The following is a 27,019-nucleotide window of genomic DNA, read 5'->3' on the forward strand; positions in this document are numbered from 1 at the left end:
GAGACCTCACAAAAAAAAATTGTCAGAACTAATAAATTCAGTAAAGTTTCAGGATACAAAAGTTGACATACAAAAACCAACAGCATTTCTATAGTTCTTTTCAGATAGTTTGCTAATAGTGAACTATCTGAAAAAGAAAGTAAACAATTCTATTACCAATAGCCAGTACAAAATAAGATACTTAGGAATAAATTTAACCAAGGACATGAAAGAGCCATACACTGAAAACTGTAAAACTTTGAAAGAAATAGAGGACACAAATGGGAAAATATCCCATGTCTATGCATTGAATATTGTTAAAATGTCCATACCCACAGTGATCTATAGATTTAATGCAATCATTATCAAAATACCAAAAACAGTCTTCACAGCAATAGAAGGAACAATCCTAAAATTCATGCAAAACCACAAAACACCCCGAATAGCCAAAGCTATCCTGATCGAAAAGAACCAAAGTGCAGGCATCACACTACCTGACTTCAAAATACACTGCAAAGCTATAGTAACCAAAACAACATGATACTGGCATAAAAACAGACACATAGACCAATAGAATAGAGATCCCAGAAATAAATCCATGCATTTATGATTAACCTATTTTCAACAAAGGTGCCAAGAACACACATTGGGAAAAAGACAATGTCTTCAAAAAATGGTGCTAGGAAAATTATATATCCACATGCAGAAGAATGAGACTAGATTCCTACCTCTCACCATATACAAAAGTCAACTCAAAATAGATTAAAGACTAAATGTAAAACTTGAAACTATGAAACTACTGGAAGAAAACATAGGGAAAATGCTTCATGGCATTGAACTGGGCAGGATTTTTAAAAGAAGATCTCAAAAGCATAGGCAACATAAGCAAAAATAAATAGATTACATCAGACTAAAAAGCTTTTGCATAGTGAAGGAAATTACTAAAAGAGACCTGTACAATGGGAAAAAACATTTGCAAACTATATATCTGACAAGTGGTTAATATCCAGAATACATAAGAAACTTAACAGCAAAAAACCCCACAAAAACCTGATTTTAAAAATGGGCAAAAGACCTTAATAGACACATCTCAAAAGACGTACAAATTACCAACAGGTATATAAAAAATGCTTAACATCACTAGTCATCAGGGAAATGCTAGTCAAAACCACAAGTGATCTACTATCTTACTCTAGTTACAATGGCTGTTATCAAAAAGATGACAAGTGTTGGTGAGGATATGGAGAAAAGGAAACAGTTACATACTGTTGGTATTGTAAACTAGTACAGCCATTATGGAAAACAGTATGGAGGGTTCCGCAGAAAAGTAAAAACAGAAACATTATATATCCCCCAAAAATGTATGTTGAAGACATATCTGCATTCCTATGTTGATTACAGCATATTCACAATAGCCAAGATATGGAATCAAGCTAAGTGTCCAACAACAGATGAATGGATAAAGAAAATGTACATAACACACAATGGAATACTATACAGTCATAAAAAAGAATGAAATCCCATTTTTTGTGAAAACATGGATGAACCTGGAAGACATTATATTAAGTGAAATAAGCCAGGCACAGAAAGACAAAATTTCCTGATCTCACTCACGTGTGGAATCTTTTTTTAAAAAGTTGATACAGAAGAAGAAAGCAGAACAATGGTTAATGAGACTGGAAAGGGGAGGGATAGGGGGACAAACAGAGGTTGGTCAATGGGTGCAAAATTTCAATTAGATAGGAGGAATACATTCTGGTGCTTATTAAAGCACAGCAGGTGACTATGGTTAACAGTAAAATACTACGTATTTCAAAATAGCTAGAAGAGAAGATTTTGAATGTTCTCACCACAAAGAAATGGTAACTGCATGAACTGATGGATACACTACCCTAACTGGATCATTACGCAACATAAATTTTGAAACATCGATTTGTATCCCTAAAATATGTACAATTATAATGTTTCAAAAAAATTTGAAAGAATTATTAGACCAATGGCTGGATCTAGTAGAGTTAATAAAGAAGCACATGTATAATGCTATATCATATATTCAATTTAAAATGTTTTTTCTATTTCAGATAAAAGACAATAGTGCTAGTGCTTTTGTGCCTCCCATCTTGACTTAAAGGCTCTTTTCCATGAGCCTACTTCTACAGGGAAGGGTAACAACCATTATTCCAAGTCACCCTTGAACCCAATAAAGACAACTATAGTCACTGTGGTTATATTCATTTACCCTGCCAACAAGACTATCGATTAGTCCCAATTTTAGCAGTGATAGCCCTCATAAACACATTAGTGTCTTTGCTCATTATTCAAGATGGAAAATTAGAGAAAGATCACATGGTATTTTATTTCATCAGTGAAAACAAGTAAGGCACTATGAGGCAAACATCTCATATATATGATCTAACAATGCCAAGTGACTTCCCCCACCCTTCGCTGGGACAGCCAGGCACCTGCCAACCAGCAATGGACACGGCCCTCCATGATATGGTACCACACCATATCCTCCCATGTATGGCAACTCTGATGCAGTTTCTCCTCCATTTCATTCACCTTTCACCACTCACATCTAAGTTAATTCAACAACAGGGAGTATTTCTCACATTTAAATATATCATCTCTTAATACTTCCTTCTCTTTTCTCACTCTTATTATTTTATCTAAATAAAATATCTCTTGGTTACTTCTATAAATAGAAGTGCTTGCTGGTGTGTCCCAATTTTAGAGGCCAGAAGTGGTTTAAATATCAGGTGTTAATTACAAAGAAAAAGTGGTACACCTGTATGAAGGAGACGAAAACCAAAGGGTTTGAGGGCAAAATTAAAGAAGCGGCATTTGCAACCTTTAGAGTTATGAAACTGTCAAGATATCTTTTAAAATTTTACTGCCAGGGGTGCTGGTTAAACTTAATTTTCCTCAATCACCACTGTCAATACAAAACAGCATTTCTTTTTCATGTCATTGTTTGCTTCTTCATGTACCAGCATTGCAACATTGATTTGTATGACCCCTCATTGCACAATGTCTCATTTTATTAATAATTTTATAGTATTTTAGTATTTTAGCTTCATTGTAGGTTAAATTGTCTCTTTGGGCTCATCTAAACTCTAATTATAAACTTCTAGATCCCACAACTCAAACTGTCTTAAAGACTAACAGAATAATTCTATATCTATATCCTAGCTTTTAATTTCACAGGTTCAAGAAAATACTTCACCTGCAGTTTCAGAACACCTGATAACATTTTAATTAAGGTCAAAGATAGTTTTAGTCTTAGTTGAGTGAGCATGGCTTATGCAGCACAAGCAGAATTCACTATCCTAACCAGTGCTGGGTCCCTGATCAGTTGGTTTCAGTTTGTTAGACTTTCGAACAAGAAACTTGAAGACAGTGACTTTTTCTATTCTGTAAGACAAAAAGCACACTGTGTCTTGTCTTCCAACAGGGAAGGTAATTTTTTTTAATGTCATAAATTTGTAGGTAGCTAAAAGAGGCTGTGTACCACATTCCAAGGTTTCGGCCTATATCACCTCCTCCCAAGTTCAGTACCCTGGACATAGTATCTTCTCCATGTCATCTGTCTTTCACACTCACATCGAAGCTAATTCAGCAACAGGGAGTATTTCTCATATTCAGACTTGAAAATAAGACTATTTAAAAGTCGATTTATAAGGCTATTGGAAGATCTTTATAAGATATTTATGTCTATTTATAAGACTATTTGAATAAGACATGGAAATAGACCAAGACTTGAAATATTTATATTGTAAACTACAGCACTATAACACGTTCTGAGTAACTAAAATTTTAAGTCAATAAGAGGTAAATGCGGGTAAACCGCGTGATGCAACTAACCATCGCAAAACTGTGATTCAATATTAAAAATCAAAAGTTTCCAGACTGAGCCTGAAGAAGCCTTGATTCTAGACAATGGCAAGAAATGTGAGGGTTGGAAAAAATCACAAAGACCCCAAACCTCTGGGGTTAAATTTTCAGAGATCAGCAAAATGAACGCTGGATTCGGAATCCACGTGTAGGCATACTCTGTAAAACGCTATACTTTCGGTGTATCGTCAAAAGTTGGTGGGTTAAAACTTCAACTTGGAGGGGCAGAGTAGGTGACCTTCCCGTCTCTGTAAATCACCTCCCCTTTGGGGCTCAAGTTTTCTGTTAGGACGCAGAGCAGAGACTGTGACGTCTGTCGGGGGTGCGCCCGGAGGCGGGAAGCCAGGCGGGAGGCAGCGGGTAGGGGGCCCCCTGGGGTTGCTAGGGGAAGGTCCCAGTTGCGGCGGCGGCGGCTCAGGGACGCGAGAGCCTGTCGGGGCGGCGGAGGAGCGGCGGGGCGAGCTGGGAGGAGCGGCGGGGAGGGAGGAAGCGCGGCGGGCTGCGAGGGCGCCCGGACCCTGCACTCACCCGTCGGGCGCTCGGGCTGAATGGGCCGCCACCGCAGGGCCTGATCGCTCAGCACCACGTCACAGCTGCCCCTTCCAATCTCGAAGATGCCTCGGAGCAGAATCTGCTCCGCAGCCGCCTCGGTCTGCTGCGAGGAGGTTAACAGCGCCGAGGGCACAGCGGCCGCCTCCGGGGGCGCCTCTTCCTCCCGGCCGCCCTCCAGGGCACTCACCCGGCTCCTGCGCCGCCTCCGGGGCATGGGGGAGCCGTAGGCTGGGTCCGAGCCAGGGGTCCCGGGAGGCCTTTGCAGGAGGAGGAAGCGGAGGCCGGGGAGGCACCGCTCTAGCTGCGTCCGGCGCTGCCACAGCAACGGCGCGCAGGGCAGAGACCCAGGAGGGAGGCGGGGCGGGCAGGTGGGGCCGCCCCAGACCTGGTCCGGCGCCTGGGCCTGCAGCCTCGCGTCGCCCCACTCACCACAAAGACCCACGTCCAGAGCGGGGAATAAGTGGCTCCCTCCGCCTAGTCCCTGCTGTTCAGTGGGATTTAGCGCATCGCAATACCCTGAGTTGTATAAACCAGCGCTCCTGAGACTTTCGTACACATCTCTTGGGCATCTTGTTAAAATGCAGATTCTTATTGAATAGGTATGGAATGGGACCCCCAAATACTGCATTTCTAAAAAGCTGCCAGTTGGACGCCGCTGGCCGAGGAACACACTTTGAGTTTCAAGGACCGAAGCCAGTTTTTTCACCTCCCTTTCAGCAGGCTCCCCTGGAGAGCGGAGGTGGTGCTATGTGTTCATGCCACCCATCTGTACACCGTAGGGTTGAGGGAGCTTATCTCCCAAAACCCCTGAGGGGAAGCCAGAGGTAAGCCCCTGGTTTGCACAGACAAATTTGCAACTGACAAATTTAGTATTAAAAGTGCCTCCATGGTGTAAATATTTAGGGCCCTACCTTCCCCAAGTCAGCTCCTCTGCAATCTTGTCTGCCTGGATTTTGCGCTCCCTTGAGAAAGATTGGAAGTAGCAGGGCTTGCTCTGAAGAGCCCTGGAGGGTAGAGGGGAGGGGTCACCCTTAACTTTCTCTTGATAGCTGGGATTCCTAAAATTAGCTGCTCATTAATTTGGAAAGCACAGAAAGTCTGGAGGCCAGGGATTCTCAATAGTGGCTGCACATTAGAATTACCTGGGGAGCTTTTTAAAACCCACAGGTCCCTGCCACACTTGAAGACAATGAAGTTGGAATCTCCAGGTGGGACCCAGACTTCCAGATTTTTAAAAGTTCCCCAGGTAATTCCAATGTTTAGCCAAGGCTGTTTAACAAGGCTACGCTAAGCAGGGTAATCACATAAGGAGCTGACTACTAGTGATGGGGAAACAGGGAGACAGCGAGTCCTCAGGAAGAATGGGAGGTAGAGCAGAAGGCTTTTGATAAGCTCTTTCTCATTATATTGAGAAAAAGGAGTGGTGGATGTAAGGAGGAAATTAAATTCATAGAGTTGTTCGTCTAGTTCCAGTGTGCCAGTGCTAAACAATTCCATCAGACAGACAGCCACTTTTCATTCTGTCCTCATCCCTTGTCACACTGCGAAGTCAGGAGAGCTAAGTACAGTAGGAATTTTTCAAGGTTCTTGGCTCAGATTACAGGCCTAGCCAAATCCCTTTCAAACGTAAAGTAATTGTGTGCCAGTTAAGTTAGGACAATTACTGTTTAACGCTGTGACAACAAATACCCAAGCTTCCCAGAAAAACAAGGAAGAACTTCCGTTCCATCTGACTGCAGCAAGCTGTTTCTTACAGCAGAGGTGCAGCTGCTGCTAAACCCCAGGCAAGCTTCAGGTGGCTCTGCTCAGCAGTCATTAGTGGGAGAGGGATGGTGCCCTTGGAAGAATGAGTTGCAGTTGTGGATTCAGCATCTTGTATTCACAGCTGTCAGGCAATCCACACAATTAGAGCTCACTGGCATTTTAAAAGCTCACTGAGAACAAGGGCAAACAGGCCAAGGCATTGGCTACTTCTTAGGACCTTTGCAAAGGGGAAAGTTGCCATTTTTCAAGCTTCAGTCAAAGCCAGGCAGTCAAAAACACTGGCTTTGTATTGTGTTGAAGGGAAGTAATAAAGGTTATGTTTCATTCTTTCCCTTTGATGAGCTGTCCTCTTCCAGGGTTCTAAAGGTTGTCATACCCCAGGGCTCTGTCCTCAAGCCTTATCCACACACTCTGGACATACTGTCTCATGCTTTACATACTGTCCAGGGCTCTGCAAATGATGTCACCAGCCCCAATCACTCTCCTGAACTTCAGATTACATCCCACTGCCTACCTGACATGTCTGCTAGGTTGTCCAATAAGCATCTGAAACATATCTAAAACCAAACTCCCGAGTTCCCATCGTAAATCTGTTTTTCCCAGAATGTTCCAAATCAGCACATAGTGTCATCGAAATCCCTGATATCATCCTTGTCTCCTTCTTTGTCTTATACCTCACATCCAAGCCTCCAGCAAATCCTGTCCATTCCATCTACAAAATACACTCCTTCCAGCTTGCTCTCATCCTGATCTGCACCTCTCAGCTGGACAATTTCCACCTCTTTGCTCTCCCTTTCCCCTGCGCTGGTACCTACAGCCTAGAGCCCATTTTCCACCTTGTGGTTATATTGCTCCTTTAAGAAGTAACAAGAGCATACTACTTCCTGCTCACAACCTTCCAATGACTTCCCATCACTCCGGAAATAAAATCAAAATGCTCAGCAAAGCTGGAGGCCTTACATAATCTGGCCCCTGGCTCCCTCTCCAAGATCCCCTACTAGCACTTTTCTGCTGGCTCATTCACACAAGCCTTTTCGCTAGTCCCCAAGCACGCTGAGAAGAGTCCCTTCTCAGAGCATTTGTCCTTGCTGTTCCCTCCGACAATAGTGCTTTTTGCCCCAGCCAATCAGACAGCTAATTCCTTCGCTTTGTTCACTTTTCTGCTTAAAGGCCACCTCCTCAACAAGGCCATTCCTGAGTACCTTCCGTGAGTCAGCATTCTGTCACTCTGTGTGTTACTTTCCTACCACTGCTGTAACCAGTTACCACAAACTTAGTGGCTTAAAATAAAACAAATGTATTATTGTACAATACATTCCTGGAGTTCAGAAATCCAAACACAGTTTCACTGAACTAAAATCACGGGGTCAGCAGGCCTGCATTCCTTTTATAGGCTCTAAATAAGAATTCATTTCCTTGCCTTTTCCAGCTTCTAGAGGTCATCTGCATTTCTTGGCTTGTGGCCCCTCATTCCATCTTCAAAGCCAGCAATGTAACATCTTCTCTCCTCTTTGCCTCCATCCTTACACCTTCTCTCTGTCTCTGACTTTGACTTTTGTTCCTCCCTCTTCTAAGGATCCTTGTGATTATGTTGCACCTGCCCAGATAATCCTTAATTTCATTATTAAATACATTTGTAAGGCCCTTTTGCTGCGTAAGGTTACATATTCACAGGTACTGGGAATCACAGTCTCTGGACCTCTTCAGACAGCCATTAACCTCTCAACCATTGCTTTATTTTTCTTTACAGCACTTATTATTACTTTTTATTATATATTTACTTCTTTCTTATTGTCTAACTTCCACATCGAATAAGTTAGTGCACTTAGTAACGGTCTAGAATATAAGAAACAGCAAGTGTTAAGTAGTGTTGGTGATGTTATTGTTAGAATATAAGCTCTTGAAAGCAGAGAATTTATTTTGTTCACCATTGAATTCCCACTGTTTGGCATAGTTCCTAGTATACAGTAAATGTTCAATAAATATGTCAAAGGATGAATGAACTCCTTAAACATTTATCAGTAACAGTGTTGCCAAACTACTTCCATTTTCCCCCCTTAGCTCTTGAATATCAATTGTCTCATTAGTGATTTCCATATATAATACACTAATACATGAAAATTGCTTTCAAAAAACTTTCAGAAAGCTTCCTAAACATTGCTTTTCCTACTTTGGCTAAAGTTTGGGTGTTTGTTTCCAGAGCATTAAACAGTAAGAGTACTAGCTTAACGGTCACGTAGTTGATTTATGTTTGGAAAGGATTTGGCTAGGTCTAGAAACACAGTCTCCATCCCTGGTTCTTAGAAATCCATGTTTGAGCAGAAGACCATGAAAAACACTCTGCTATTATTAACATTGTTTTTAGGAGGCCATTAAATATGCCCTGAAAACAAATATCCAAGCTTCCAAGAGAAGCAGGGCAAATCCCAGGGATGTAGGTTGACAGGACAGCCTCCTGAAGTCTGGGCCACCTTCTCCATACCACAGATGGAGGCAAATGAATCCACAGCCAACAGAGACATTCAGATCCACTGCAATGGGGACAAGGGACAAGGATGTCTAGTTCCAGCTAGGACCAACTGTTATGGATCTGAATTTTGGCCAGTGGATAATCCTCTGTCACTTCATTTGATCGCCCCAAATCTCTGCTAGCTTCAAAGTTTGGAGTATATGAGACAAATGATTGAGTGTTTATGTGATAAAATTACCATCAACATAGTTCTTTTTTAAATATATTTTTAAAGGACTGCTCACTGAAGATCCCACCATGACCTATGAGACCTCACATGATCCAATTCTGCCCACCTGCTCAAACCCTATTTTTCTTTTTTTTAATTTTTCTTCCATTCTTCCTATACTTATTTCCCACCACTCTGGCCTTCTTTCTGAACAAATGAGATAAGCCATGTTCTTTCTCTTGCAGGGTCTCTGCTTTTGCTGCTTACTCTGCCTGGAACACTGTTCGCCACAGCAGAGCTTTGTATGGTGCCTGGATCAGCTTCCTGCCACCTTCTCAGAAGGTCTTTCCTGTCCAGCCAATCAAAAGTTGACTCCTCAGTGTTATTTTCTTCATTGTACTTTACGCTGTGCAAAAGTATGTAGTTGAATTATTTGTTTGCTTATTTCTGTCTGTATACTCTCTCCCTTCGGGTTAGTACCTTAATGAGAACAGTGACCTGGGCTGTTTATTTATAGCTCTATCTCTTCTGCCTGCTTGCAACATAATAGATGCTCAATAAATGTGCCAAATGCATGAATGAGTAAATTTACTTTTAAAAATTGAATTCCTATATTAATTTCTGCTATTATTTAACATTATGTCTCACAGGTGAAAATAAAAGATTGATGATGACAAGCCATATTTATTTTTCCATGTCAACATATATTTTGAGTAAAGTGAGTTTTAGTGTGTCCACCTCTCATTCATTTCTGATGCTAAATGGGCACATTGTCAAACTTCCCTCTCATGCTGAGTGGAGATTTTGTCAGAATGTTCCTGCTACTCTGGCTCCTGCTGCCTAAAAGGTAGAGGGCCATATGTTCCTGTAACAATTACAGAAAAATAGAACAAATCCTAGAATCCCACCAAGTCAGAATATCAGATTTTATATGCATGTGCCTGTTTTTTGTGCTCAGATTGAAATGTGGTTTAAAATGAATTACTCAGTTGTATTCTAGGACACATCTCACCCGATGTGATCTCCCAGCACCTCAATCAGCAGTGGAAAGACGTAACACAGGGAAGAAGAGTAGCCCTCTCTTTACCTTTCCTCGAGTTTTTTGAAGCCCCTTTTTAGGTAGGTTCTGATATTCACAAACCTTGAAGCCCAAAATTTGAAATGTATCTCCACCAAATAAGAGAGCTTGAAAGATTCTCATTGTAACTGCTAAGCAGTGCTGTATTGTAGAATCTTAAATTAGGTATAACCAGGCACACAAACGAAATAGGCAGTTTAAATCAGAAATCTATCCTCATTTTCTATATTATATGTAGAAAATAGTTTCTATTCTAGCTATGAAAAAGGCATTATACTGAAGAGGCAACATCTCTTCTCACTATTAAAAATAGCTCACTGTTTTCAGGCTTCTTAACCATAGCATCACAGAATTTGGTCCTGGACTCTCTGTCTTTGACTTTTGCTTCATTATCTGTTACCACTTTAAGGCACTTCAGTGCCTTTGTCAACAACCTATACAATTAACATTGGTTTCAAAATAAGATTTTATTTCTTACATCAAAAGAGGTCCAGAGTCAGGCTGTTTCTGGATTGGCACATCTCACGTGATGTCATTAAGAAATCAAGGGCTTTGCAATTTTCTACTTCATTATATGCAGGTAGCGACAAGGACTCCAATGGTGGCTCGCAGGGGTGCTAAGTGTCATATCCTCTCACCAAAAATGTCCAAAAGCTAGAATGTAAGAGTAACGGGCAGTTTTTGCTGTGGTGTTTCCTTTTTTCTTTGCTTTTTTTTTTTTAACTAGGAAAGTAAATGTTTTCTAAAATCTCACCCAGCAGATTTCCCCCCAGATCCCATTGATTAGAATTGGGCAATATGCCTGTCTGTGTTCTATCTTCCAGAGAGCCTGGGAAAGGTGTTCTCAGCTTCCAGATGGAAAGTGAGACCTACCAGCATGGAAGAAGTTGAGATGACTATTGGCAAGGCAGCTAACTGTGCCCCATCTTCTTTTTTTTTTTTTTCCAGGCTATATAATTTATCAATTAACTGGATAACAAACAACCCCCACACTTAATGACTTAAAGCAATGATAAGCTATTATTTTTTATGATCCTGTAAGGTGCAGAACTCACCTGGGTAGTTCAGATCCATGGAGCATCAACTGGATGCACCAGCATTCACCTGGATGTTCAGCTGGGGCTGAAACATCCAAGATGGCTTCATTCGCATTTCTGGCATCTCAGCTGCCATAGGTGGAATGCGCCTATCTCTCTTTATGTGGTTCTTCATCATGCAGTAGTCTAGTCTGAGCTTTGTTTTGTTTATTTCAAAATATTAAGAGGGTACAAATGTTTTTGTCACATGGATACCTTGTATAATGATTAGGTAGGGGCTTTGGTGTGCCCATCACCAGAATAGTGTTCATTGTATTCAATAAGTAAGTTTTTACCCTTCACCCTTCTTGGTTTCCAATGTCCTTTACATCTCTTTGTGCTCATGTGTGTCCATCGTTTAGCTCCCAATTATTAGTGAGTACATGTGGTATTTGTTTTGCCATTCCTGAGATACTTCACTTAGGATAATGGTCTCCAGTTCGATCCAAGTTGCTGCAAAATACATCATTTCATTCCATTTTATGGCTGAGTAGTACTCCACAGTATATATATACACACCACATTTTCTTTATCAACTCTTGAATTTATGGGCACTTAGGTGATTCCATATCTTTGTAATTGTGAATTGCGTTGCAATAAACATGAGTACAGATGTTTTTTTGATAAAATGACTTCTTTTCCTTTGGGTAGATGCCCAGAAGTGGGATTGATTGTTAGGTCTACATTTATTTCTTTGAGAAATCTCCATACTGTTTTCCACAGAGGTTGCACTAATTTGCAGTCTCACCAACAGTGTATAAGCCTTCCTTTCTCTCTGCATCCATACCGGCATCTATTGTATTTTGCCTTTTTAATAATGGCCATCTGACAGGAGTAAGGTGGTATCTCATTGTGGTTATAATTTAGCCTGAGCATTTTAAAAATGACACTGAATTTTAAGAAAGCAAAAGCAGAAGCTGCCAGGCCTTTTAAGGCCTAGCCCTAGAACAGGCATAGTATCACTTTTGCTTCTTGCTATCAATCAAAGCAAGTCACAAGGGGAAAGGGAAGTAAAGCCCACTCCTTGAGGAGAGGTTAAGGAGTCACATTAAAAGGGGACACGTATATGAGAGCAGAAAGAATTGTTGACAGCCATCTTTGTAGATAGGCTAACACAGTACACCCGTGGGGTGTGGTTATCAGGGGTTAACTTCCCTCCCATAGGCAAAATAGCCTCACTTCTTTTCAATGGTCCTCAAGTCTCATCCCATTATGGTATCCATGATGTGTCTCTGAGTGTGCTCCTCCTATTCTGGGAACCTGTTAGCTAACTAAGGTTAGAGTCTTAGCCTCTGAATTTTAAGCTCAAAAGAGGAATACTGGCTCAAGACCCTATATAACCCAAAAATAGAAGTAGAACTTTTAGAAGTCATATCACTTGAATTCATTTATACCATAATAATTTTTAAAAAAATTATGTAATTTTACATGTAAAATTATGTGTTAAATGAGTGTTTGTGAAAGCAGGGAAATGCTACATTTGTTTTTTTCAGAGTCTCTATTTATTAGTATACATTCTGCCCCGTGAATCAAATAAATGTGACCTTTTTCATATGAAGAATAAGTAATAGACAATATTTGATACTTTTTATGAATTCAAGGATAAGAAGACGTTTTAAAAAATTACGCTTAGTTTATTGGTTGGATACATTCACACTTCACTAAATTTAGATGTCAGTTTAAGTTTATTAACATGAATAAAAAATACAACTTTTATATAATTCAAATGCTTATTATATAGCTATTATTTGTCAGCTCATTCAAGTATCAAACCTGATAATAACTAAATATACCAATACTTATATGTCATTAAAAGTTCATGGTGACATTTTTCAGAAGAATTTAAACAAAAAGTCCTATATTTATATACATTTAACATCAATTAATTATAGACTTTAGTACATGTATTAGTTTCCTAGGGCTGCCATAACAAATCACCACAAATTGTGTAGGTTAAAACAACAGAAATACATTGTGTCGTAGTTCTGGGGACCAGAAGTCTGAAATCAAGGTGTCATCAGCAAGTTTGTTCCTTCTTAGTGACTCAGAAGGAGAATTTGAGAATTCCTATCTCTCTCCTAACTTCTAGTGGTTGCCTGAAATCCTTGGGGTCCCTTGGCTTGTAGATGCGTCACTCCAATCCCTGCCTTTGTCTTCACATGCCATTCTCCCTGTGTGCTCTGCATCTCCATGTTCTGTCCTCTCCTTATAAGGACATCAGTGATTGGATTTAGGGCCCACCTAATCCAGCAGGAACCCATCTTAATTTACATCTCACAACTTAATTACATCTATTACAGCTATTCCAAATGAGGTCACATTCTGAGGTTCTAGATGCACAGAAATGAGGGGAGGGCTCGGGGAAGGGGATACTACTCAACCAAGTACAGCATATATTTCATATATATATTTATATATACATAAAAGTTATTTTCCTTGACAATACACTTTAAGTAAGATAAATGCACTGTTAATTAGGCAAAAATACAACTTTGGGAAGTAAAAGATCTCTTTGCTTAACATTTTTAATATGCCAATCAGACTCAAGGAAACATTAAAATAGTTTCTTTATCCAAAAATCTCATGTTGATATTTTAAAATATGTAAGCAGGTAGCTTTGCCTTTATTAACTAAGAAATTCTTTTAGTAAAGGAAGATTATAATAAATCTCACCATTTAGATTTAGCTATAATGTATATGCATTTGTTACTATTGTTTATTGTGTATTTAGTCATTGGCTGCAATAAAGATTATTCAGTTATCTGTTAACAATGACAAATGATGTTATCCAAAATCTTCTTTCCAGAACACTCTATTATCCTTTTTATTCTTTGATGTGGGCATTACTTAGTCATGTACTTGCAACCTACCACAGATTATAAACTTATGATTCTCTGCTATGAATAGACAAGTACTACAATTGTTAGTGACATCCGTGGTAAGGAATTAACAGTTCTCTTAAGCATTGTAATACCCCTTCATTGACGTCATTGTAGTGGTGGTGATCTCCTAACTGACATCATTGAGAGAGAACATTAAAGAAATAGGATTGATATGCTAAGTTTATACACTGACCATTTTAAAATAGAAATTATGAGCATGGGTAATTTTACATAACACTAAAAATAGAACAAGAACAATTGCTGAAACAATGATGAACAGAAAGGAAAAAGCAAGCACACAAGAGAGTTTTTAATGAATGTAAAAAAAAGTGCATGGTCTGGAAAGAGCCTATAATATTTTAGTTTTCCTTTTATTCCAAATCCGTATTATATTTAACCAGATGATACCAGTAAAAAGAAAATACAACTGATAAGTCATAATTGCTGTTCTTCAAAATTGGAGGGGGAAGTTTGGTGCCATACAATAGCATAAGAAATTAGTTTCGATTGTTCTCTTTTTATAGAATTAATGTTTACAACATTCACTGGACTAAGAATAATTTGTGGTCCGCTCCATTCTCTGATTTGATTTATAGCATAATGGTTAAGGCAACAGGCATTATCATTATATTAGTGTGGTTTGATTCCCTTGGAAAGTTAATATTTATTGAGGATCTTCTAGGTCTTCCAAGCACAAGAGAAATAGCAACAAACAAAATAAATTAGGTTCTTTTTCTTGGAAAGCCCACATTCTACTAAGTAGAATGGATACTTAGATAGATAAAAAAATAAACTAAATAAATACATGTGCAAGATAACATTTGATAAGTGCTCTAAAAAAAGGGAGAGGTAATATAATAGCAATTTTGGTGGGGTTGAAGGCAGTTACTATTTTAGATGGGGATCAGGAAAGGCTTCTTTGAGGAAGTGACATTGGAACAAGAACCTGAATGAAGTAAGTCAGGAATGCAAATATCTAGGTATCCCAGCTCAGCTTCCTGCAGATTCCCCATCTGTAAAATAAGGCACAGGGCTGCTTTGATGATGCAATATGTAAGTGTATGAATAGCACTTAGCACTGGCCTAGTAACTGTATTAGACTATGTTTCTGGCTGGCTGTCCTTAGACATGAAAGTCTCAAGCAGGGTTAGCTTTTAATCTTGTTAGCAGCAAAGTAAGTTACCAAGTTACCTCATATATGCTAAATTAAACTTATTCTTTTATCTCTCAATGTCTTTTTACAATCAGATCCATCTCTTTGGATTGCTCCATACCTGGGTATCTGTAAAGACGGTTGTTGTCACTATCTGCCTCTAAATTAGCTAGGCAAATATCATAATGAAGTTTAGATGGCCAAATCCACATTTAATGTATCTGAAGATTTAGTCCAGCATTAACATAGTACTCTGTATTTTAAGGCATTTTAAAATTAGCAATTAAACCAGAAGTCTCCAGAGACTGTGGCCTTGTCTTGTCAATGCCACTAGTTTGGCTGTACAGTTAATTCCATCAGAGCCACTGAACCAAGTGATAGTGTGTGTAAAGAGTGTCCATGAGTCAATTGCCAGCACAGAATTCTTCCTGACATAGGAAGGCAGATGATCTCAACTTTTGAGTGCATACAGTGCAGATTTCTAGTTGAATGGTTCCTGACAATAGTGTCCTCTGAAACATAATGCCTGGCCAGGAGCCAATGATTATGCCACCGTACAAATCACTGTGCATCTGACGCCAGAACGCCTCTTTGCAATGGTAACAACAAGAGTTCTCAGTCCTGGTGTTCCACAAGATGTTGCATTGGCTCTTTTATTCTTTATCAGACCCTGGAATTAAAGATTTTATTTAGATGGTTTTCAGGAAATAAGCAGTGGTGGATGGAGAGAAAAAGAAAAATGAGGAGGTTTCAGTGTAGTTTAAGAAACAGCTTTGCTGTTTTACATTTCCCATTAGGACAAGATCAGCCTATGTTTTGAAACCTAGTTTTATTAATTGTTTAATAGACATTTCACTTTAAATTTCTTGTATAATTATAGAACCAAAACAGCTTCAAACTGTTAACTAATGATCCATACATCATTTTAGTAATTGCTAGCTTCTTTCAGAAAATACATTAATTTCATAAGAACATATAGACTTTCAAATGTGAAAGAATATGGAGATTTTAAGATTAATATATTGGAATACTTAAAATTTATTTCAAATGTTATTTTACTTTAACATATTATACATTAAAAATTAGAACATTCTTAAGATATTATAATCCTCCATATTTATTTGTATATAATTGTGTTTTTAAGAATTAAAAGTAGATACATAGATCATACTGTATAACTGCGGTGGTGATATATATAAAAATCTAACTTATGCAGAGTGTTCCTGTTCAATAGGAATTAAGCATCAGTTAAGATATTTAGCCAAATTTCATCTCCGACTATGAAATCGTCTGATTTTAAATATCAGCTTTTCTTGGAAATCACCCTTCAGGGAATTTTCACATTAAATAAGTAGACCTAAGCATCTTATTGATAGGAATAGTAATTGCTCAAGATGAAGGAACACATAGAACCCTAAATATTTCTCCTGACGAGCATTATACAACAAAACTAAAAGAAATATTTTCCCCATTGCAGCCAAAGTTGCCAGCATATCTTCTTTTTCATTGGTTTTCACTTAGTAAAACATATTCTTTTCTTACCGGATGTATGTAAGCAGTGGCCAACTATAAAAACTATAAGAATCTCTTTTAAATATGGGTAGCAATTCATAAAAGAAAAGGAAAAGATAATTTAAAAGGTTTCTTGCAGTTTGAAAATGCCTTCCAAATATTCATTAAACATTTAAGTGAGTAAATTTGTAGAATATGTTTCTGACATTGGCACTGGTTCTGTGGTATTTCTCTGATCAGATGGAAGTGCTATGTGTTATGCAGAGTGCATGCAGTTCATTCATGCATAAACAATATCATTTTCATAAATTAAAACCTCCCCTGCAGAAGGAACATCTGTGCCTGCCTTTGAATAAAAGATGGTGGCATGTGAGTTACTCTTTGACTGACTGAAAGAATCCCTATGTTTTAGAATGAAGTTGTATAGGCAAAATGGAAAAAAAGAAATCGAACCTAACTTTTAGTCTTCATTTCTACCTTACAAAAGAATCCAGTCTAGATTTCCCTGCTTGCTGTTTTAAAAGCTGGAATTCTTGAAATGTCCTTCTCTTATTTCTTCTGTTTACTACAGCAACAGTTTTTAGTTTGTATGAAGATGTCTAATTTTAATTACCAGTGAAATTGAGCTTAATAGATCTGATCAGATAGATCTGAATGTTCATTTCATGGTCTCCTATGCTGGAAAGCTGGTAGTATTCAAATATCTTATCATTATTATGTCTCTTAAAATAAGAACAGTGAGAACAATCCGGGATATAGGAAGCAACAGCTTGATTCCAAAATAACAACTCTGATTCACTTGGAATGAGATTGTTGCATTTTGGATAAAGTTGGGACTAACTTAAAAGTATTTCTGTCATGTGATGAGGCCTGATAGAAAACATGTTAAGATGATGTATTTTAAATTACACTCAAACTTTTTATAATGTTGAAATATTCCTTACTGCTACTGTCACAGCTCGACGCAGCCCCATTGGCAATGTTATTAGTATGGCTAATTGTTCCCGTCCATTGCATTACTCACATTTTTCTGGAGCAGCTTGCTAAATGAGGTCAGCTTTCTGGAACCCCTAAATCACCAATGAGAAGGAGATTAAAGGAACAAGCTTGGGAAGGGGGGTAGTCATCCAATGTGGCATCCGAATCAGAGTAGAAACAATGGAGTTACTAATGACAGTAATCAGAGGACCACAGTAGAGCCAGGACACAAGTGCCAAAATGATATTCCCTAGGAATCATGACTGTCAGTCAATACATCCAGAGGAAGAGAAACACCAAACTCTTTTTTTTAAAATGGACTTAACAATAGACAGAATCATCTCTAAATTTTTCCAGTGATTTGCGTTTGTGAAACAACAGAATAGTACCCCAAAGGGGAGAGGGAAACAATTACACCTTCCTAAAATATATTATATTACAAATAGTACGTTCTGAAGTACAAATAATTCTTTACCTTTTCTGATAGGAAATTTATTGAAATCATCACAAGATATTTATAGAACGATTATAAAATGCCACTTTGCTTGGATTCTTTAAATTAATTAACTCATTTCCCTCTGGTACTTTTAAAAGTACTATGACTTTCTCTTGGGGACAATACTGGTTTACAAGAGAAACCTGTTCTGTTCAAGAAAATGTACAGGTAATGGAGCACCAAGAAAATGGTAAAGTTTTTATGTTTTAAGTGTGTAGACAAACTAAGCTAGAGTACTTGCTTGTTAATAATTAACTAAATTCATGTTTTTTAAAAATAGAAGAAAACATTTAACACAATCACTTAAAAGAAAGTGAACAAAAAAACCTAAAGGCAAAGCCACTTAAAACAAAGAAAGATAAAAATACAACTGTTTGTCCCAGCCCCTATCCCCATATTCCAAACAATGAAATATCTGTTAGGTTTTCCCATTATCTGCAAAGAGCTGGTGACTCTCCAAGCAAGATAAACAGATTAGAGCATATGCCAAAGTAAACTTTTCTTTTCTTTTATTCTACAAATAATGTTTAGTATATTTTTTAAACTCAGCAAATAAAGAAAATATTTTCCCCAGGAATAATTTATACTTTAAAAATCACTTTAAGAAAAAGATGCAACAATTGCTCTGATTTTCAATACTATTTTATTGCAACTGGATGAATGTTTTCTAAATTGTGCATTACACCACAATATACAGGATTACAAACAAGATTACAGTACAGATTGATTCCAGTGGTACCAGGATCACATCTCAAACAGCACTTATTCTGGACTGCATTTTACATGCAATAGCTATTGTTCTAATTATGAATTAAATGGTTTGAATTTATTTAAGCTACTGTACTAATTGACTACAATAGATATAAATCCCAACATTAACAACCTGATTAGATTTAGGCTCAGATTTATTACATGAATATATGACAAACCACCGTTTATGTGACTATGTATAAAAATCATGCATTCATATTTTCTGGAAACATCAATAGCTTCAGATTCTCTGTAAAATCATGGAATACAAAGGAGTAAAAGACTAAAAATAAACAGTGCAAATTGTATGTGATAGTCAAGCAGCTTTTGATTTAAAGAAGGGTATGTTGGCATTTATTTATAATATGTATATACAAGCTTGTGCAAGTAATGAATTGATATGTTTTGATAGGGAATGCATCTCTTGATTTTTTTAATTTTCTTGAGTGTTATGGATCTGGTTTTTATTTTAGAGAGAGGGAAAGATTTTAAAGTGAAATGAATTGCTCAAATTGTGCAATTTTCTTTTCTGTTTTTTTTTTTTTTTACAATTAAAGAGGAAAGAAGTGCTAAGGCAACACAATAACTTTCTAAGCACTTTTCTGCTGGTTTAAATTAGTTAAATTATTTTGTATAAATTAGATATAATTCTACTTTTCTGATATGTATAAAAATTGATGAAGCTGCATGGTTTTAAAATAGGAAATCCACATTATAAAAAGTCATTAAAAATTCTGTACAAAATCACAACAAAATAATTCAGCATGGGAAAGGTAACAAGTAGTAAAATGCTGGTTGAAAAATATATATTTATATATATTTTAATTGGCCCATTACTAGTTTAAAAATTGCATAGATCCTAATTATTGCTTGTGATTTTGTTATCCCGATCAGATAATTAATACGATCTGAATACAGCTACACCAAATTCGTGGTGCTTTTTTTTAACTTTACTGTATTTTCTTGTTTAAATAGAAGAGCTATAGAAAATAATACATAAGGTGAACAGGAACTTTCATCCCGTTTCTTCCAAAGGCAGTAACAACAATAAATACATATATCACTTGAAGCTTGGAGTATTTGCACTTTGCAGCAGTAGTACCCAAAGGGCTGCCTTTTGTAAACACCACAGTCACTGTAAGCACAGTGGGTTCGTTTCCCGGGAATGGTGAAACTGACATGCCTCTAATCGTGAAAGATGGCATTGAGCTGGGCACTCATGACTCGCTCATGATGTGAATGGCTATCGAAAGACATAATATTGTCTATGGGGATCTCGCAGCGAGGGGCAGCGGCGCCCGAGAAGATTGATCCGTGGCTTTGGGCCCCTGCCAGGGTCGCTGCAGGATAGTGCATGGTAAAGGCATAATTTTTCTCAAACTCGGCGGACGGTTCGTGTTTGAAAGAGAAGTTGCCATTGATGCTGAGCGGCGGGCTGAGGGGTCCGTCAAAGGAAGGACTCGTGCAGTCAGTCAGGGGGCTTTCAAAGAAGGGCTCCAGCGCCGCGCTGTAGGCGTGCGGCGGCGGCTTGACGTGGAAGACGTGGGAGCTGTCCATGGTACCGTAGGGCGGGCTGGGCAGCCCAGGCGACTGGTAGGAGTAGGGATGCACAGGGAAGGAAGCGCTGGCCGTGGGCAGGTGCGGGGGCATGTCCTGGTTCTGTTCAGGCAGGAAAGTCCGAGGATTGAGCTGCAAGCAGCCCGCAACCAGGTTGGTGGTGGGTTGGGATAAGCCCTTGCAAAGCGTCTGAACGAAGGAGACTAGGTCGGGGCTTTTGCCTGAGCGCAGGATCTCGGACAGAGCCCAGATGTAGTTCTTGGCCAAGCGCAGCGTCTCGATTTTGGACAGCTTCTGCGTTTTCGAGTAGCAGGGCACCACCTTGCGCAGGTTATCCAGGGCCGCGTTGAGCCCGTGCATGCGGTTCCGCTCCCGGGCGTTAGCCTTCATGCGCCTCAGTTTAAAACGCTCCAGGCGCGCCTTGGTCATCTTCTTCTTTTTGGGGCCGCGTCTCTTGGGCTTTTGATCATCGTCCTCCTCTTCCTCTTCTTCTTCCTCCTCCAGGTCCTCATCTTCGTCCTCCTCCTCTCCCCCATTCCTCAGTAAGTCCTCCTCTGCGTTCATGGCTTCGAGGTCGTCCTCCTTCTTGTCTGCCTCATGCTCCTCGTCCTGAGAACTGAGACACTCGTCTGTCCAGCTTGGAGGACCTTGGGGCTGAGGCTCGCCCATCAGCCCGCTCTCGCTGTACGATTTGGTCATGTTTCGGTTTCCTACATCAACAGGGGAGAGAGGCAAACAGAAAGAAAAGGAAAAAATCCTCTGTATTCAAAAGCCAGATACGCCTTCAGCTCCCACATCCTAACCTATACAAATGCATGAGAAGTGCCAGTTCATTATAAAATGAATGCCTCTGAGAAAAAGTTAAAACGCAGTGTTTTATAATGGCGTGCGTGTGCCCCGCTGGTACGTAGGGGAGAGGACGGGGTGGGCGAGGGCCGTGAGTGTGTACACGTGTACACCGCTCACGCGTGTGTGTTTCCTGGTGATGAACTTATAAATGTGTTCGTGGTGATTGTCTAGCAGGGTAAAGTGTGTGGAAATGAGTGTACCTTTCAGCGACTTCATGTTTACCCAAATGTGTTCCAAGTCACTCACAACTTCACAAAAATGCTGAGTTGAAACATCGTACGTACATTCTGTTCCCATTTCTGTCCTGGCTTCTGGGTACTTAGCGATTTAAATTGAAGAGCTATTACGTAATTTACTAATACTGGCAGTGATTTTTAAGAAGATTATACCGACGAGAGATTGAAGAGCAAATGCAGAAAAGAGGAAAAGTAGTTTCAGCCAAATTATTTCACCATTAACATAACATTTGGAAACAAAACTGGGCAGGGGTTTTCCATCCCTCCTTTGCCCTTCTCTTCTGGCCTCCCGTCCCGCCGCGAGTTTCCACCTCGTACAAAAGCGCTGGCTGCAGCGCGAGGGCCGGGGGCGCGGCGCAGGGCTCCTCCACGCGCCGGGGATCAGGTGCGGAAGGCTCCTCTCTAATAAACAGCCCATTGAAAGGGTTGCCCGCTCTTTATTGGGGCTTTTCAAAGTTCGCCTCAAACCTCCCTTTAAAAGATTGAGTAATTATAATGGTCAGCGATTGGCAATGGCGAAGTTGCCGCTTCTAATAAGGAAAATAAAAAGCCTTTAGTAAAACAACAGAATTTCTGCAGCAGTGGCTGTTGAGGACTCGGCCGCTTCTGGAGCGGTAACAGGTAGCAGGAGTGCGAGGAGGAGTGGGGTCGCTCTCCTTTTCTGCACTTTTCCCCCATCAACTATCTCTGAACCTGATTTATTTTCCAGGGTATGTATACTCAAGGTATCCACCGCCCTTTCATTCACTGAAAATATAACTTGATACTCCTAATATGCATAAAATACATGCACACACAATACAGCTTGGGCTTTTTTTTTTTTCTTACTGGAAAAAGTGAAACAGTATAGTGGTTAGTTGCTTTTAGAACTTTAAAATCACCACTAGCAAATAATCAAAGTTACTGTGTATTTTTAAAAAATCCAGGAAGCTCCTAGACTAGCAAAAAAAGGAAAACCAAAATTTTTAAAAATCAAATTAGAAAGCCTGCAGGGGGTACTTGAATGACACGACTCATTATGTGTGAGTACTTGTGGGCCACTACCGGGAGGGATGTGGGTCTCAACACACATACACACGCTCACAAACGCGCACATACAGAATATGTAGGTGCATGGGGTCTTCAATTACTGCTTTTAACCTAGAGCAAAAAATAAAAGGATTGTAATTACCTTTGTTGTTAGCAAGTCCTGAGCAGTGATGGTCTCATAACCCTGGGGCCTCCGGACGCCGTGCCTTCCGCGTGGGCGAATTCCTCGTGTCCCGGCCGCGCGGGCGCTCAGGTTATATAGCCGAGTTAGTGATGCTGAGCGCGGGCGGGGCCGCGAGCTGAGCGGCTGGCAGGTCTGTGCGCCGGGCGCCTGCGCACGCGTCCAGGCTGTACGCTCCCCGCTCTCCCCTCCTCCCTGCTTCCCCCCAGCCTTGCTCTTCTCCCGCCCTCCTCCGGCAACCGCTCCTCTCACCCCCTACCCCTACCCCCGCCCCTTCTCCTTCCTCCCCGGCATGCGCCATATGGTCTTCCCGGTCCAGCCAAGAGCCGGGAGCCACGTGACCTGCCCATTTGTATGCCGCAGAGCGCTCCATTCCGGCCCCTTTGTGGCCAGAAGAAAGTGGCCCATCTGTCGCCAGTTAGAGACTCTGCGGACCTGTTTTTACCCGCAGGAGAGATTAACCCTTTCAGGCGGCAGAAGGGAGAGGGGATGAGGGGAGGAGATTTGAGAGAAGGGAGCGAAAAGCTAATGATGCCTAGGTCTAGGTCAGAGCGAGTGGCCTGCATTCACACGGGAAGTGGGGCAGAGGTGAAAGAAGCGGGGAGACTGAGGCACGCAGTGAAGAGTCCTCGCTCCTTTCGCTTCCTCGCCTTGGCACCGGCCTCCAGGACAGCATGACTCTCTGCCCTCTCTGAGAGGCCCATCTCTTGGCTTCTTCCCCTTGGCAGACGCTTTGCTCATTGGCGCCAAATGGTGGCTTCTTTTAATCTCCATCAGTTCCTCTAAGCAAACATATACGCCATAGAAAATGGCTTCATCTGTAAACGCAGATTTGAGACTAGTTCCCTAGCCTCTCTATCTGGATCACCCGCTCCCGGTTCCTCCAGTATAGAAATTTTGTACCTGCCATTCTACCCCACCATATATGCAACCCCGCATTTCCTGATCGCAGCTATCTCTGTCCCTGGAGACCCCTCACAATGTCAGTCTCCACCTCCACTCCCAGGATCTTGACCTCAAAGCTAGCTAGTTCTTTTCTTCAGGCCTTGGCTCCATTGCCCTTTGTGCTCTCTTGCGCGGGATCTGGGGACTTCTCTGACGCTTGGATTCTGCCAGTTAACCAAGGCCATTGGGTTGCTACAAAGGGTGCCTTCACCCAGCCAGCCCAGGGGACGTTTCTGGTTGCCTGGACAGCGTGCTCCCACAACCTCAGCTCTCTAGCCCAGACACCGACCACGAACGTGGTGGTGGACACCCTGCCACAACCTGTTCTGGACCCTTGGTCCCCCAGTCTCGGGCCTGTATAACAGATACTGGATTCAGACAAGCCTTCTCAAAGAGAAGATGCAATGGGCCTGTGCCGAACGGGTCTTTTCGCTCTCTTTCTAGAAGTGCCACTAGCACCACTCAGGGAAGGATTGATGGCTGCGGCTCCTCCACAGAGCTCGAAGCCTCTGATTTGACTCGGCCTCTCCCTTGCAAGTCTAGCAAAGACCATAAAACTTCCTGACCAATTCTGACGGAGCCATATTGTTGCTTAAATAGTGATGATTCTTTATTTACTCTTTCCGGGTGTTTTCCAGAATGATACATCTAAAAAAGAAAGAAAAAAAGAAGCTGGCCTATTCCCTTCCCTGTCCACTCCTTCTCCCCTAGCTTCTCCTCTAATCCTCCATTAACAAACTCCTTACCCCCGCCCAGAACGGAAGCCCTTTGCAATGAATGCATCTTACTTGAATTGCTTATTTAAAGGCAATTGCCCTAAACGTCCCTCCAGTTTGCAAACAGTGTCAGGGTTGAGCAGCTGGAATGGGGTGTCTGGGAGAGGGTGGAGGTGGGGGAAGTGTCCTAACGAGATCGCGAGCGTCTGGAAGGCGGAGAGTGTAGCTTTCTCAGTCCAGCACAAACCCAAAGGGGAAGAAAAGAGTTGTGCGACTAGACCTGTGGCCCGAAGCAATCGTTCTGAGGTTCTGGAGCATAACTGTACGGAGTTTTGCCTTTCCACGTTCACTCGTTGGCTGACAAAGAACACAGAGAAGGATAAAAGAATTCACCCAGGATCCTGGTCCCAGTATTGACCCCTGTGCCATCTGTGTCTTCAGTGCTGGGTTCAAATTCGAGCGGCGTCGGGGAGCTCCAGCCTGCAGAGGCTGGTCCACAACCCGGAGGTCTGAGGACCTTTGCGGCAAGGCCAGGCTATGCGCTGCCACTCTCCTGGCAGACGCCCGGGCCGACTAACACACCGCGCCGCAGGGATGTGGAACTCGTGCCTGGGCTCTCATTTCTCCATCTTTGGGGAGCTCCAGAGGAGATATTGGGGTTGAAGTGGGAAAGAGGGCTCCAGCTGCCCCGAAGGCCGGGGGTGGCCTACAGGTCCCTCTGCTCAGCCCTCACCCTCACCCTCGAAAGCGGAAACTTCCCCAGTTTGCGACACCCTGTGGAATACAAGAGAATCTTTTGGTGGAGCAAGATGTTCTTGGGCAAGAAGGAAGCCTGGCCTTCTCGTTTTGTCAGAGGAGACTCAAATGCGTGAAGTGAGATAATTGTTAGACCCGTTTCCTTCCTCTCCCCCTGATAAATTCATCTCTAATCCCACTACGCGTTGCTGGTTCAGGCCTGGTGATTTGTACAAAGGAAAGGCCACTCCGGGATGTTTCAGAGACCTGGCTGAGGCTGGGTCTCACCGTGGCTCTCACTGAGCTTCCCAGCCCGCCGCGCTCGCGGAGGTTGTCCGCCCAGGGCGCCCGCATCGTGACCAGCGGGGCCCCGGGGGGGGGGGGGAGGCCGCGGCCAGGCGGTAAGGCCCGCAAGGGAGGAGCCCAGAGCCTGGATTGAGGTGTCTTTCGTTTGGAGTTGGGGGAGCAAAAAAGTGGGGCGAGAGAAAGAATCCACCAGAACGCCGGGAGAGGGCCGAGCTGGAGGCGCGGTGGGGTTTAGCAAAGAGAAGGGTCTCCCCCGCCCCACCCGGCCTCTTTTATTTTCTTCTCTTTGGGCTTGTTTGGACGGTTGTACACTTTTCTTCCCTCCGGATTCCCTAAGTTCTCTCCCTCTCCACCCCTACCCCCACCCCCGCTGCCAGTTAGCTGTGCGTCCCCAGCTCCTGTCCCCACTGGGCGCTGCAGGCTGCCGAGCGGCACGCGAACCGCACGCGCGGGCAACAAAAGCCGCTTTCATGACTCACTGCCCTCGAGCAATGCCCCAAATCTGCCGCCTCCCGGGTCCCTGTTCTGAGCGCGCGGCGCTGGCCGGGCGTCCGGGCCGTTACAGCGGCAGCCGGAGCGCCCGCGGGAAGCGGGGCGGGAGGAGGCGTGTGGCCCCGGGTGGGGAGAGGGGAGTGTGACCTGGACCGGGCGGAGGAGAAGGGAGGGAGGCTTGGGGAGGGGTGGGGGTGGAAGGCGATGGAGGCGTGTGGCCCGGACGTAGGGGGTGGGAAGCGTGTGGCTGGCGGCGAAGGGGGCGGGGGGAGGGCGGTGGCGACGCATTCACGGGGCAGAGATAAAGAGCTGGGGCCGGGCCGGCGTCCCCGGCGGTGACCTGTTTCTCGGGGAAACAGATGCTCGCTCTTGCAAAGGGAGGTTTGCGTTCAATGAAAGGATCAAGTGTGGCCAGAGTGGCCCGGCCGACCTCCAGGGGCTCCCGCGTCCTCTCCCTGCCCTGCCCAGGAGGGGGGTGTCTGGGCCTGGGCGAGTTCCAGGGGCTGGGGGTGGCGCTGGGGGCCCGCGAGACCGTGGGGCGTTGGGGCCGCAGGATCGGGGGCCGAGAGCTGTAGGTCCCCCTTAGGTCTGTTAGCTCCGAGGCCCTTGAGAGGCTCGGGGAGTCGGGGGCGACGAGAGGCTCCAGGGAGGCGTGTGGGCTCCCCAGTCCCGTCCAGAGGCTGGAGTTGCCCCGGCTCGACAGGCAGGCGGCGGGGGAGAGCCAGGAGCGAGAGAGACGCTATTAAAATGCCTCGCCGTCGCCCCGAGCGCAAAACCCGTCTTCCCCAATTCTCCTGGGCTTGCGGCATAATCTTAATTAAGATAATTGATTCATATTGCACCTGCGAGAACAGAAAAAAAATTGATTTCAACCCCCAGCCCCACAAATCGCTTAGAGCTATTGGCTGGAGCAGGACGCGGCTGTGATTTGGGGAGTGATTTAGTGCTGCACTTCCCCAGCCCAGCCTGCCCAGGCCCTTTTATTTATTATTTACGTCCTCGTGGTCCTGCTGGGCCTTGGTGGCTCCCCTCCTGGCGCCCACAGTCCTCTGATTCCCTGTCAGGATTGAGGGGCTTTCCTTAAGCCATCCAACACGCAGAATCAACCACGTAAAATCAGGGCAGTCGGAGTATCTTGGCAGATGCGGGTCACGAGCACTTGCTCAAGGCCTGGTGTGTCT

At 42.5% G+C, this 27,019-nt stretch overlaps 2 protein-coding genes across 6 annotated transcripts in view; both read right to left on the bottom strand.

Annotated features, from left to right (window-relative positions):
- CERKL (ceramide kinase-like) overlaps positions 1-4,736 on the bottom strand; it is a 106,248-nt gene extending 101,512 nt beyond the window's left edge. For all 5 annotated transcript variants that reach the window (XM_012651150.1, XM_012651148.1, XM_012651149.1 and 2 more), the window contains exon 1: positions 4,402-4,736. In XM_012651150.1, coding sequence (XP_012506604.1) covers positions 4,402-4,639 — 238 coding nt within the window. In that variant the 5' untranslated portion in view covers positions 4,640-4,736. The remainder of the gene's footprint in view (positions 1-4,401) is intronic.
- A 13,936-nt stretch (positions 4,737-18,672) lies between these two features.
- On the bottom strand, positions 18,673-23,051 carry NEUROD1 (neuronal differentiation 1). Its single transcript, XM_012651151.1, has 2 exons — positions 22,606-23,051; positions 18,673-21,059 (listed from the first exon to the last, which is right to left on the bottom strand). The coding sequence occupies exon 2, from the start codon at positions 21,046-21,048 to the stop codon at positions 19,978-19,980; it is 1,071 nt and encodes a 356-aa protein (XP_012506605.1). The 5' UTR covers positions 21,049-21,059; positions 22,606-23,051; the 3' UTR covers positions 18,673-19,977.
- Between the last annotated feature and the right edge of the window lie 3,968 nt (positions 23,052-27,019).

This window comes from Propithecus coquereli, unplaced genomic scaffold (genome assembly GCF_000956105.1).
Source record: "Propithecus coquereli isolate 6110/MARCELLA unplaced genomic scaffold, Pcoq_1.0 Scaffold35, whole genome shotgun sequence".
Classification (NCBI taxonomy): domain Eukaryota; kingdom Metazoa; phylum Chordata; class Mammalia; order Primates; family Indriidae; genus Propithecus; species Propithecus coquereli.

Coding starts and splice junctions, on each gene's coding strand:
- NEUROD1 (XM_012651151.1), bottom strand. CDS start 21,048: ATGACCAAATCGTACAGCGAGAGCGGGCTGATGGGCGAGCCTCAGCCC.